The following is a 14,229-nucleotide window of genomic DNA, read 5'->3' on the forward strand; positions in this document are numbered from 1 at the left end:
GGTGATAAATTTACAAAACCTAAGGAGAAAAAGGCAAGCTGAAATCTCCACACCCCTAAAAATGTAAACTTACCATAAGATTCATACCAGTTTTTGTTTACATGAGATTTACATTTTAACAAAAAAGGAAATGAACCTTTGGTAGAAACATTTGGAAATCTAATCCATTCGTATCTTCTTTCCTTTTTTAAAGAATCTTCACTCTCAAAAAAAAGTTGCTTTACAAGAGGAGTCTTTATTGCATGCTTAAATGAACAATCACTATTATACTATCTCAATCAATACAATATCAGATCATATTACCTCCCCTTTTTCCATAGCATAAATACAACCAATACTGGGGGTAGGATGCTTATTTCAAAAGCACTCATTAAAAAGGAAGGAGGAGGGCCAGCCCCTGTGGCCTAGTGGTTAAGTTTGGCACACTCTGCTTCAGTGGCCTGGATTCTGTTCCCAGGTGCAGACCTACACCACTTGTCTGTCAGTGGCCATGCTGTGGTGGTGGCTCACATCTAAAAAAAGAGGAAGACTGGCCACAGATGTTAGCTCAGAGCAAATCCTCCTCGGCATAAAAAAAAAAAAGATGGCTTCAGGACTGTACTATTAAATTTCAATTTTATCTTTATGCTACCTAATTTGAACATGTGTAGGACATTATTTTTGAAAGGAATACTTTTGGAGAAAAGTATCTGACTGGACTCTTGACCAAATCTAAACTACCACTGTTCTCTAACACATTTCTAACGAGAGACAGAGAACTATGTACTTGAAACAGATTTCATAATAGTTTATATTTGCACACAAATTCTGCCACATTGTTCAGCACCACCAAAGTAAAATTCTTGAATCTTTCACTGAAAATGAAAAACCAATCTGTCACCTGTTCCCAGGAAAAAACTGACAGTTCTACAAAATCAGCTGATTTAGTCAGATAGGAACTGAAGTTTGAAAGATGGTCTTTCCAAGTTGCAAATTCATCAAATAAAGACCATTCTAGGAATATGGTAGGACCAAAGAAAATGAGAAGGCCAAGCAGAATGACTACCACAAATAACTGATAAAAGCTCCAGGGAATCTTGCTAATGAAAGTGCCAGTGTCTTGAGGCAAAGAAAGTTTATCCACATCTACTAGTTTTATGTCTTCCCATTGACTGGTATCAAAGTTCTTCATTAAAGGGCTTGTGGGCAAATTAGAGGGAGGTAAAGGAGTTTCCTTGATTACTTTTATTTTCTCCCTGAACTCCTGCATCTGTTGTAGAAATATGATAGGTTCTGACACGTCTTTGAAAGCCTCAGCAATGTTAAAGGCCATTCGTTGTTCCTGCAAGATGGTGTTGAGTTTGTTGATCTCTGGGTCATAGGCTTGCATAACTGCAAGTTTCATGGTCTCCAAGTCAGACAGGATTTCATTCTTCTTTTGATCTAATGTGTGTTGTAACTTCTCAAAAAACTCCTTCACTTTATCTGAATCTTTAGTCAGTAACTGTAGAGATTTCCTTTTGCTAGTTTCCAAGGTATCCAAGCGAGAAAGAGCATCACCCCGACGCCAGGTCTCAAAGCTCTGGAAGAGGGACTCAAAGGCATCCCTTTCCTGAGCATAGGCATCTTCAATAGAACAGAAGACATGCTTGGTGTGGTCACCACGAGTAGCACAGATCCCACAAATCAGCTGCATATCAGTCAGGCAGAAAATGTTGAGAGGCTGCCCCAAGTGTCCTTTGCACACTGGCATTTTGGGAGAGATCTTGATCTTGTTATACTTCTCCACAATACCCTTCAGGGAGTAATTAACCTGCAGGCTATTGACTCCAGTAGCTGAAGTTTCCTTACGGCATGTGGGGCACTTGAATGGAGATAATCTCCACAAGGAATTCCTCACATTCCCCTCTAAGATCCCTTCTAAGCATTTTTTGCAAAAGTTGTGCGAGCAAGGCAAAACTCGAGGATCATCAAACAGACTGCAACAAATTGGGCAGGTGAGATCTTCTTCAAGCAGCTCCATCACATCCTACCATAAAGAAAGAAACACTTTATTTTACTCCAGTAATCCCCTCCACACGGACTATGTAATACAGTCATGTGTCACTCAACAGGGATACATTCTGAGAAATGCATCACTAGGCAATTTCGTTGTTTTTCGAACATCATAGAATGTATTTACACAAACCTAGATGGTACAGCCCACTACACACCTAGGCTATATGGTACTAATCTTATGGGACCACCGTTGCATATGTGGTCTCACATTGATAAACATGTCGTTATGCGGCACATGACTATAATCAGAAGAAACTATCTTCACAGGCACTAAAATTGATCTTTCACTAAAATAACCAGGCAAACAAAGGAAATAAGTGAGAAATTTGGGAAGAGAATGCACACCAAAGCAAATTTCATCTGCTGGGACTAGAACACACTCCTTATTAGTATGGCTCCCTGTACACAAAGCCTTTGTGTGGGCTTTCCAACAACAGTCTTTGGCTGAAACAGGGTTAGGACTAGGACAACTGCAAGTTGAGCCAGCAGGACCCAATTGATTGTTTTAAAACAGAGAGCTGACTACTAGCTGTCAGAGACAAAGCTACTCAGTGTCTGAATAGAATGAGCTCTTTAGTCTGGGCCCACAATTATAAAATGGTGTGCTATTTAAAAGAAAGCGCACAGAAATATAAATCCAAGCATGTACTCTCATGCAGACTTCTATTAAAAAAGTGGCATATTTTTCTATCAAAGGCAAGATCACAATTATTAAAATCATGGGTAAAAACATAAGATGAGATAGTTGCAATTCATTCTTCCCTAGAGAATTAAATGATTTTAAAAACCACTCGAACAGTAATCAAAGCCATCTTGTACTATCTAGAGCATCAGTTCTCAAAATGTGGTGGGCAGAAACCTAGATGTTCCCTAAGGCTCTTTCAGGGCATCTGTGAGATCAATATATTTTCATAATAATACTGAGATGTTATTTGCTTTTGGCACTGTGTTGACAATTGCACTGTAAAAGCAATGGTGAGCAGACACTGCTGGAGCCTTAGGAGCAATCAAACAAGGTGACAGGTAGCACCAAATTGTACTACTAGTCATTGTATTCTTCACCACCACATACCCACAGTAGGGGTCAGGGTGAGGGTAGCCAGTTTCATTTAAGAATGTTCTTGATGAAACAGTAAAAATTATTCATTTTATTAAATCTTGATCTTTGTGTATGTGTCTTTTTTTTTAATTTGTGTGTTATGTTTGTGAGGAAGATTGGCCCTGAGCTAACATGTGTGTCAATCTTCCTCTGTTTTGTTTGTGGAATGCCTCAACAGCGTGGCTTGATGAACAGTACGTAGGTCCACGCCTGGGATGCAAACCCGTGAACCCCAGGCCACTGAAGCGGAGAGCACAACCTTAATCACTATGCCACTAGCCTGGCCCCTGTGTACATGTTTTTTTTAATATTTTGTATGACAAAGTAGGAAGAAAACACAAAGCATTTCTGCTACATAATGGTAAGCAGATATTGTCTGGGGGAAAAGCACTTATGTGATTGAGCTGCAAGCTGAACCAGCTGCTTTTTTCATGGAACACCATTTTTCTTGACAGAACAAATGACAAACTGGCTATTCAGACTTAGGTATCTGGCAGACATTTTCTTGAAAATGAAGAAAATGAGCCCATCACTTCAAGGAAAACAAATGACAATACATCTTGCCAAAGATAAAAGTTGAGTTTTTGAGTGAAAATTAGAATTCTGGAAAACATTTTGCCACTTAAGAGCTTGATGGATTCCCATTAATTAAGGACTTTTCTAACAAGTGGTGATATTAACAAACGGGGTTTTTTAAGGGGGGAGATTATTGTATAATGAAATATGTTAATATTTGGAGATCTGCATAACACAGTGAACTAATTGGTTCAAATCACCAATGTATGTTGTAAATCATGCATGGGTAAAAGACAGAAAGACCAATACATTCAAAAATACGATTTCAGGGCCCAGCCCGGTGGCACAGCGGTTAAATGTGCACGTTCAGCTTCGTTCTGCTCCGGTGGCCTGGGGTTCGCTGGTTTGGATCCCAGGTTTGGACAGGGCACTGCTTGACAAGCCATACTGTGGTAGGCGTCCCAGATATAAAGTAGAGGAAGATGGGTACGGATGTCAACTCAGAGCCAGCCTTCCTCAGCAAAAAGAGGAGGATTGGTGGCAGATGTTAGCTCAGGGCTAATCTTCCTCAAAAAAATATATATATGTGTGTAAGATTTCAGGGTCCGGCCCAGTAGTATAGTGGTTAAGTTTGCATGCTTCCACTTCAGCGGCCCAGGGTTCAGATCCCAGGTACAGACCTACACACTGCTCATCAAGCCATGCTGTGGTGGCATCCCACATACAAAATAGAGAAAGCTTCGCACAGATGTTAGCTCAGGGACCATCTTCCTCAAGCAAAAAGAGGAAGGAAGACTCCAGTTGTCTTCTATAAAATAGAAATTCATTAGAGAGATCCATAACTATGTAAAGCAGTGCCATTCTTCTCACAATTATGTTTTGAAAAATAGTTATTTTTCACAATATTAATGTTAACATGTAATAGGTTTATCATTATTTTAAATGAATTAATATCAACATTTTTCTCAGTTTTAATTTCTAATACAGTAAATATATACAGTACACACGTAAACAAAAGCTCTTGGGATCCTCAATTCTTAAGAGTATAAAGGGGTCTTGAGGCCAAAATATTTGAGATCCCTGATCTAGAGAATACCCTTTCTCATTGCAAGTTTATTATTTTAAAATGTACATTTTAGGGCCGGCCCCGTGGCCTAGTGGTTCAGCACACACTGTTTCGGCAGCCTGGGTTTGATTCCCCGGCACAGACCTACACCACTCCTCAGTGGCCATGCTGTGGTGGTGACCCACATACAAAATAGAGGAAGGAAGACTGGCACAGCTGTTAACTCGGGGTGAATCTTCCTCAAGCAAAAAGAGGAAGATTGGCAACAGATGTTGGCTCAGCAAAAAAAAAAAAAAAAGAACATTTTAAAACTTCCTAAAGTTTTTTTTATTGAGATAACATTGGTTTATAACATTATATAAATTCCAGGTTACATCATTATATTTCCATTTCTGTGCAGACTACATGATGTTCACCACCCAAAGACTAATTACCGTCTATCACTGTACACACGTCCCCTTTTACTCCTTTTGCCCTCCTCCTTCCCCCTTCCCCTCTGGTAACCACCAATCTAATCTGTGTCTATGTGTTTGTTTGTTGTTGTTTTTATCCTCCATATATGAGTGAAATCATAGGTATTTGGCTTTCTCTGTCTGACTTAATTGGCTTAGCATAGTACCCTCAAGGTTTTAAAACCAAAAATAGTGCTAAATATGTCCTCATTCAGTTTATTGTCCACATTACCACCAAAGTAATAAATAAAATAGGATCTAATAATCTGTAGACCATTTATATCAAAAATAAGTAATTTTTTAACAGGAATTTTAAGGGTCACAATTGAAGCTACAATCTAGAAGATAAACTATTTAATAAAAGTTAAGCTGAGCTTGCAGGGCTAATTTGTTTATGGTTTTATATTAAGTTGTGAGAGAGAGAGATATATAATAAATATATAATACATAAATATTTAGAACTAAAGCAAAGATTATTCTGTCAAATTTAGTTTCACATAGCAAAAATGTGTGATTAACTGATTTTTCTGAAAAACCTTTTGTGACATGAGAAATCATATAGCCTTTGAAAGGCACCGGGGAAAAAATGGCTATAAAGACTGTAGTGTGCTAAGAGAAGTTATCAAGCAGCTGTAAAACATTACGACTTTTTAGAACAGAGGAGGAAAACTTTCATGATCCTCCAACCCAGTCCTGTTGCACACTTTATTACCTCCACTGCTCTCTGTTATCTTTCGCCTAAGAATTCTATGCTAAGGCTAGATTTTGGAGTACGCAGTAGAAACAGGAAAGTAGTAGGGGGCATCATTCAATAAAGTAAACCTAACCTTGGCAAGTTAATATTTCCAGAGGATCCTATCCAAGCACATGAAATAAATAAGAGGAAAAACAAAAGATACCAAGGGGTTGGGATGAGGAGGAGAAAAAGGGCACCCAAGGCAAAGAGAAACTTTGAAGAAAACTGAGGATACTGCAATAGGGGCCAAGAATAATTTTAAGGCAATCAAGTATGATCAAAAGGAAAGGGAAAATGGCAGACACAGGAAAATTTAGAAATAATAAAAAGTCATCCCAAAGCCATAATCAACTTATAGCTCTTAAAATGAACCAGAGAAAAAAATTACTACTTGGAAAGTCCCTTGTTAAAAAATGGCATCAAAATTACAGTAGATCCTGTTGTTCCATTTTTAGTGATACAGCTTACAAATTTTGATTTATAATTTAAAGATTCTTATTTGCATTCACTTTAAAAGCTAAATACTGTTTTGTTTTCTTCTCTTAACTTTATATTCAAAACTTTCTCTATGACAAAACTATGTGACTACTACTTCCATAGCTGACTTTCAGAGAAAACTGAGACACAGTAGCCTAATCCAAGAAACCATGGCAAGTTTGTTGCCACAAAAGTTTTAAAGGAAAATACATAATAAAGAGGTTTTTAGTCTAAGTGAAGAGTAGGCTTCACAATAAGGGAACTTACAGATCATTTTCTTAAAGTGTGGCTAACATAAAAATCTGAAGACATCAATAAAGCTTACTCCTTTGAAGGAACTAAAGTACACAGCCCCTCTTATGGGGAGTTAATTTTATCACAATATAGAAGTCAAGAAAGTTGATGTGAACAAAATTACTGTTCACCACTCATAAAATTTAAGCTTAGCTAATGTCAAAATAAGTGCAGAAAGGCAAACAAGTTTTCCAAGATTCATTTCTTCCTTCGAAAGTGTTTCTGAAAACCAAAAAAGTCTAAATATTGAAGCATAAAAATCTATTTTCCCAGCAATTAAAAACTTCCCAAGTTTTATACCAACAAAGAAAGTAGCCATATACCTAGTTGTCTACCACCTCTCTGATGTTCAATCTCGTTTTCCTGCCATATTTATGTTTTTTAATATACTTTTAAACTTCTATACAATAAAATTCACTTTCTTTTGGTATACAGTTCTATGAGTTTTGACAAATGCAGAGTTGTATAATACCACTACAGATTTATTTTTAAGCAAATTTTCAAGATATCCACACTAAAGGAAGACTACAAAAACTGCTTTATCAATCCTACCTTGAGTGGGTACACAGCAACAAGAGTCTCTACAAATGAGAACTGTTAATATGACAACCAGAATATTAAAAATGGAAAAATCAATGCTTACAAAGGAGTCATAACTAGAAGTAAAAGCTAATATGTGTGTATAGCCTTCTCATTCCTAGAAGTCCTTGGTTTTTGAATGATCAACCCAAAATGATTATAACGCAAAAGATGCTCACTTATTGACTCTTAAACAAAAGTTAATTTTAATAAAAACCTATTTATTAAAAGAAACTTTCCTATTAAACCTTTGAATTTCATTAGTTGATATCAATATAAAGTTCAAAATATTACCCATTATTTCTTTCCAAATCTCATTAGAGAACAAAAAGAGAAGCCAATATATTACAGTTAATATCTTACTGATTTAAACCAAATTTCCATTCTGCTTTGAGGCATCTTTAACCTCAGGAATTTCAAAGTAGTATCTAAATACCTAACAAGTAACTAGACAGCCATATTGAAACTCACTTTACAGACAAAACTAAATTATAGGAAGCTCTACGAAACTGAGCACCGTCAATCTTATCTTAGAACAATGCTTAGAACAAAAGGACTCACCTTTTTTTTAATCACTTCCTCTCAGCATAGTAATCTTATTTTCAAGTAGTATACTATATTTCTATTTTAGATTGAGATCCACTAATAATGCTTTCTTGAAACTCATTAAGGGTCTAGCTAACAACTATTGAATTCAGATAGAGGATGTAAGGATATTTATTGTAGAATCATTTGAATTTTCTATATACTTGAAATTTTTTACAATAAAAAGTTGGGGGGAAAAACTAGAAGAGGGTCAATTATAAGAAAACCATATTGAGCTCAAAAAGTAAAACTTCAGAAACATTAACTAAGTATGATAATCTGCTACAGTATTTTTGTGTGTGTGAGAGGAATATTCGCCTTGAGCTAATATCTGTGCCAGTCTTCCTCTATTTTTTGTATGTGGGATACCTCCACAGCATGGCCAATGAGCAGAGTACCTTGGCACCCCGGATCCAAACCCATGAACCTGAGCCGCTGAAGTGGAGTGCACAGAACTTTAACCACTCCGCCATGGGGCCAGCCCCTGTTTTATTTCTTATAAAATAAAAAATGTATTATTGGAAATCTCTAGATTCAGGCCTGTGAGACTGACATACTTATGTGGTTCTCAGTCTAGGACCTTTGACAAACCACTTACACATAATCCAGTTTCTCTTCTCTTTGTACAACTGTTTTGAAAAGTATCTAATAATAGATGAAAATTATTTATAAAGTTTTTGTTTTAAGTACTCTATATCAATGTGTTATTACACTTCATTCTGGCTTTTAGAGACTGTTCCATAACTTAGGTGATCAAAACAGGACAAAGAAAAGATTTCCGATATCTCAAAACAGGAATATTAAAATTAATATATCACATATAGTGTCTAAAATAGCTTATCTAATTGTTATGTGGCTCTTGCAAACACAATATAAAAGTCACCTATGTGTCCACATAACACAATAAGTAACTTACCTTTTCTGGCATTATCCTAGAGTGAGTAGTAGTAAAAATTTCCCCCAAGATATTTCTAGTAGGATTCCTGAAAAGTAGGGCAAAATAAAGCTAGTACAGAAGGTCTAAGAGCTTGGAAGGCCCATCAACTCAGAAAGTTCACAAAAAGTTTTTGGACTAAGGTGACATTATAATCCAGACCACTCAGAAAACCTCATGTTTTTCCTTTCTTCAGTGTACTACTATTTCACCTTGACTCTTTCTTTTGTTTATTCTTCTTTTAACTCATCTTCCCCATACTGTTTGAAGGAGTACCATATTTTGATTTCCTCTTATGCTTTCTTTTTCCCCCACCCTCCTCTTCACCTTACTTATCTTTCTCTTTTTCCTTTTCCCTGTTCACTTGATAATCACCCAAGATGTTATTCTGTAATCCTGTAAACCTGCAGCATTAAATCAATAGGGTTTTTAGGATACCAGTTAGATCAAATATCCCTATCCCTCTTACGTACAACTATTGAGAAATCTATGTGGTCTCCAAATGGTGTTGAATCCCATTCTCTCCCACACAAATGAAATCAATTACATAAAGACTAAATTATTCTCCTAGTCTGGTACCAACCAGACCCAGATATTTATCTTTACCTATTAAGAGTTCAAATTAAGTTAATTTAAGTTGCAACTCCTGACTTCTGCAAAGGATTCATGAACCAGAAATGTCTGATTTCTTTTCTTCCAAATAAATGTAAACGGGTTTAAGCAAAGGTGGCAAATTTTTAACCATAAAACAAATTGTCTTCTTTTACAACCATAAACTTGGCAGTCATTAACCTAAATTATTATCCCCAACAGGTTAATATCTATTAAAAGTGATCTAACTCTGTATTTGAGGTTAATTCTAGCTTTCAAAAAGTACTGTCAAAGTCTAGCATTCAGTAGGTAGCTAGCTAGATTTATCTATATAAGTGAGATTATTTACATAGTATGGTATGAGCAAAGTTCCTTATACTCAGTGTAGAATTATATATGCACATATTATTCTAAGTAAACTTCATCTACAGAATATATCGAGTAACTAATTATGCTAAACTTTAAGCAGGTTTTAGGTTGGCTATGTTATATATACTATGTTGGCACTCCTTGCTTATATTCAATACTGCAAATATGCAGGGGGAAAAGGAAGAGCTCCTCTGGGAGTTTTAAATGGAAAACCAGGCTGTTGCCAAGCAGGATATAATTGTAGCACATATGCCACAGGGAAGACAATGATTTAAACTATCAGCAAATATTTTCATTCAACTTTTCCTTAGAAGTGTATCTAAATCTATAATGGAAATGAATTAAAAAGAGTTCACCTTAAGGGAATTCGCTTTATAGAAAGCTTAAGTAGAAGGTAACTATTCTGTATTCAAAGGACACTTGTATTTGGTTAACTGTTATGAGAGGTGGGCATAGCACTCTATTATTCCAGGACCATTCTAGTATCTAGAGTCTCAGGCCAAGGTAATGACAATGGCAGTGTCTTTCATGAATAACAAAAGTGGATAATTCAGTGATCTAATGATATTTTTAAAAATGAAATGTAAGCCGAAACTCAATTCCTGCCCTAAATTCAGAAACAGCACATTTACAAAGATATCATTACCCTAAAAGATATGATGAATGCCTTATAAAAAGGACAGAGAAAGCTGACACCAAACTGAAGTTGGAGAGCTTATCCATGCAGTTGGCTTTTATATTTTTCTTAAATTATAAAATTTGTGATTATAGAGAATTCAGAAAATACAGGGAAAAAAATCACCCATAATCACATCACCAAGGTATAACCACTGTTGTTATTTTGGTATATTTCTTCCAATATTATTTTGGCTTATTTCTTCCAACCGTGTGTGTGTGTGTGTGTTTGAGCACACACTTATTTTTACCACTTATTACAAAAGTGGTAGCATAACACAATTTTGTATCCACTTTTTTTCACTTATTTTATCACATGCATTTTCCCCATCTTATCCATATCTTATGGATATGTTCTTCCTTATTGGTTGGTTTTTTGGTATTATAACATTTAAATGAACACTTTGTAGAAAAGTTCTGGTCCACAGCTCTGATTATTTCCTTTGACAACTCCCTTAAGTATACTGGTAGGTGGCTAAAATGTAGGAACATTTTGAAGGCTCTTGAAAAGACTGCCAAGTTTCCCTCTGGAAAGAGTATACCACTTTATGAACTCTAACCAGTGATGAATGAGAGTGCCCCACCTCTCCATGCAGTTCCTGACCTTACAACAGAAACTTTTTGTGTGTGTGTGAGGAAGACTGGCCCTGAGCTAACATCCATGCCAATCTTCCTCTATTTTATGTGGGATGCTGCCATAGCGTGGCTTGATGAACAGTGCTAGGTCCGCGCCCAGGATCTGAACCTGAGAACCCCAGCCACCCAAGCAGAGCATGCAAACTTAACTACTATGCCATGGGATCAGCCCCCAGAACCATACTTTTATAGAGCTTAGTAGAAAAACAAGAACAAGGCACACTTTTTCTTATCATACCTAACCAAGTTTAAAATACAAAACAGCTTAAGGCAGTTAATATTAGTATGCATCTGTGTATTACCAATATATAGAGATAATATATAATAATAAAAGTTATGGGGTAAGAATAAAATAGAAATACTGAGTTTAAAAACATCTTTGAGAACATCTAGCTAAACACCTAAATTTATAACTAAAAAAACTGAGGCCCTCCCAAAATGGAGATTTCTCAATTGTACACAACAAACTAGACATAGCACCTGAGTTTCCCAATTCTTAGACTTGAGCACTATCCAGAAAGTGGATCAAGAATTCCATATCCTCATTCATAAAAAGGAAAAGTTTAATCATGGGCTCTCTAAATCCCTTATAAAATTCTGATTTTTACAAATTAGATTGTAACAGGCTCTCCAGTGAAGAGGAAAGAGCACTGAACCTGCTTCTGAATACCTAGGTTCAAGCACTAGTTTTACCCTTTATAGAATGAAAATTTTTACACTCATAATGTTCTTGGAAAGATTAATGTGTGATAATTCTGTAAACTGCTCAATGATATAAATATAAGGTGGTTTCATTACATATGTGTACAAATACTGTAAAAACTGTAAATACACATTTAAAGTGTTATGTTAGAGCATGAGTGTATTAAGCAAGAAAGGTCCCAAAAGCCAGTTGGATTCTCTTGAACTGTAATTTCAAGGAGAGGCAAAGCAAGTATTACATGGGATAGCAGATACAAAGCACCTGCATGGAAATGGGCATATCTGAACAAAAGCTGTGGCAGAAGTAGGGCCAGGTAGCCAACCAATCATAAATGTATATTATAAAAAGAATAACCTGGTGTTACGGAAGGACTTATCAGGGAGGTTTAGTATGTCAGCTGGTGCAAAAAAGATGGTATTTTTAGGGAAAGATAAGACAGCCTGAAGAAATGTATCTAACCAGTTAACAGCTCCATCAAGTTCTACCAGAGTGAGTGGCTATGTAAATAAAATTATGCTTTTAAAATACCTATTATATAAACGTTTCTAGCGTCAGAAAACTCAAGCCCTGTTGTACAAGCCCTAGCAGGGTGGCACAGGAGAAGGGGGAAAAAAAACTATAAAAAAAAAAAATGCTGCCGAAGCCTCTTTTCCTTTGCAGTATAAATCTTTGAAGTATAATACATCTCAAATAATTGCCACATAAAGAATTTCCAAGTATGGAATCTATTTTTCTGAGTTTTGACAAAATATGAAAACAACAAAGACCATCCATGAGGCTGGGAACACATACATTCTATTCTACACATTTCAGTTTTGAAAGGCCTCAAGAAATTGAGTGAGTTTTTGTTTTTTGGTTTTTTTAATGTAGGAAAAAATATTGTAGTTTACCTCTGTCCCCTGCAAGCAGGTGTATGCGTCAGGGTTACTATTTCCCAGGGCAAAGCAATCGGTTTTAGTTTTTTTTCCCACGTTGTGACTGACTATAAAACGAAGCTACTGCAAAAAAAAAAAAAAAAAAAAACAAAGAAGAGGGTATTACGTATTTATTTGCACAGGATTCTTAGTCTTGACCCTCTGTTTTTTCAATCGTCCCCCATAAATAAAGGCAGCCTGCTAGAACCTGTGAAAAAAGCAGGAACGTGGGCGAGGCTGGAGATCTTTGTACTAAGGAGCTTCTCGGTTAGGGCGCCCTCCCTGGGCACCGGCAGCCTCCCCAGGTTCAGTGCCGGGGTGGTCGCGTGCTCGGCCTTCTGGTTCATGGTCGCCTTTTCTCTTGCAGGCAATACCGAGGCGCTGGCACTGAAGCCGGGCACGCTCGGTAGTCGAGGTTTTCTGGAGCAAAGACACGCTGCCCCGGCCCGCCGGACGCCCATCTGCACGCCGCTCCTCCCCACGCCCTGTCTCGGTGCCCCGCTGATTTCCGCTGTGCTGCTGGGACTGGAGCTCAAATTGAGCTCTCCGCCAGCCCCCCACCCACGCAAGTCCCTGCCCTGCCAGGGCAAGTCCCCACCCTCGCGGTAGGCTCAAGGACCACCCCCCTTCCCGAGAGGAGCCCTGCGGCGAGTACTTATCTCCGACCTCGGGGGCCGCGGGAGGGGCCCCGCCTGGAGCCGCGCAGCCGTCCCTCGTCCAGCCGCGGGAACTGCGCCTTACGCGCCGGGCAAGGCAGCAAAATGGACTCGCGGCACCGGCCGGGCCCCGCCCCACCGCCTTCCTCCCTACCGCCCTCCTCCCCACCGGCACCTCGGTCCGCCTCCCCGGCCGGGTTTCGCCTTTGTTGCGCCTCCTGGGTCTCGCCTTTCTCGCGGGGGAGGGAGTGGGTGAGGTGCGGCGGGCGTCCTTCCGGTGTCTGTAACCGCCACCGCCCGCGGCGCGCGTGGAAGAGGGGCGGGCCCGGGGCTGCTCGCTTCTCCCTTCCAGAGCGCTGCGCGCGCCCGCGAAGCGTCGTGCCGGGAGCGGGCGTGGGTCGCGAAGACGAGCGGGCTAGGCCTAGACCGAGCGCGGGCGACGGGAGGCGGCGCCGTCCCCGGTGGAGCCGCCCGGGAAGAAAGCCGGCGCGCAACACGATGGTTGGGTTTGGATTGTTGTACTTTTTTTTTTGTTCGTTGCATTTTTAGGAACAAAAAAAAAAGCCCAACCCTTCACACCACTTCATCCGCATCTCTGAGGACCAGAAGCCCGGCCACAGCGGCTTGGTGGTACGGAGACGACTGTCTGCACCGCATCCCCGACCGCAGGGTGGGTGGGACGGGCACTCGCATTGGGACCAACACCAGGGCTGTAGCCAACGGCTCCGGCCAGAGCACAATCAAAATAAGATTCAGTACCGTCCCCCCACAATCTTTCACCTGTTCCTTTGCAGGCTTTAGGCCAAACACCAGCGACCCAATTCTATTTAATATTTTTGTTTAGGGAAAACACTACTGCTCTTTATTCTGGAGAAAAGGAAGAATTTAAAATTAGCGTTAAATTATCCAC

The 14,229-nt window shown here is 38.8% G+C and overlaps 1 protein-coding gene and 1 long non-coding RNA gene across 34 annotated transcripts in view; one reads left to right on the forward strand and one right to left on the reverse strand.

Moving 5' to 3' along the window:
- The window catches only part of LOC103559736 (uncharacterized), a 71,925-nt gene extending 59,380 nt beyond the window's left edge, over positions 1-12,545 (forward strand). Inside the window, exon 8 of the long non-coding RNA XR_011527823.1 lies at positions 12,410-12,545. This is a non-coding gene — a long non-coding RNA (uncharacterized lncRNA). The remainder of the gene's footprint in view (positions 1-12,409) is intronic.
- Positions 216-13,697, reverse strand: TRIM13 (tripartite motif containing 13). 33 transcript variants are annotated; one of them, XR_011527812.1, is made up of 6 exons: positions 12,872-13,546; positions 12,640-12,744; positions 8,758-8,824; positions 4,333-4,460; positions 569-2,008; positions 216-512 (listed from the first exon to the last, which is right to left on the reverse strand). XR_011527812.1 is itself a non-coding variant. In XM_070578147.1 (5 exons), the coding sequence occupies exon 5, from the start codon at positions 2,000-2,002 to the stop codon at positions 779-781; it is 1,224 nt and encodes a 407-aa protein (XP_070434248.1). In that variant the 5' UTR covers positions 2,003-2,008; positions 4,333-4,460; positions 8,758-8,824; positions 12,640-12,747; positions 13,495-13,637; the 3' UTR covers positions 216-778. The 33 variants fall into 33 exon arrangements, 18 of the variants coding, with proteins under 18 accessions (XP_070434248.1, XP_070434250.1, XP_070434247.1 ...); XR_011527813.1 differs by having other exon boundaries at positions 13,330-13,397; XR_011527800.1 differs by lacking the exon at positions 4,333-4,460 and having other exon boundaries at positions 12,640-12,747; positions 13,495-13,637.
- Between the last annotated feature and the right edge of the window lie 532 nt (positions 13,698-14,229).

The sequence above is a fragment of the Equus przewalskii genome, chromosome 16 (assembly GCF_037783145.1).
Source record: "Equus przewalskii isolate Varuska chromosome 16, EquPr2, whole genome shotgun sequence".
NCBI classification, from domain to species: Eukaryota; Metazoa; Chordata; class Mammalia; order Perissodactyla; family Equidae; genus Equus; species Equus przewalskii.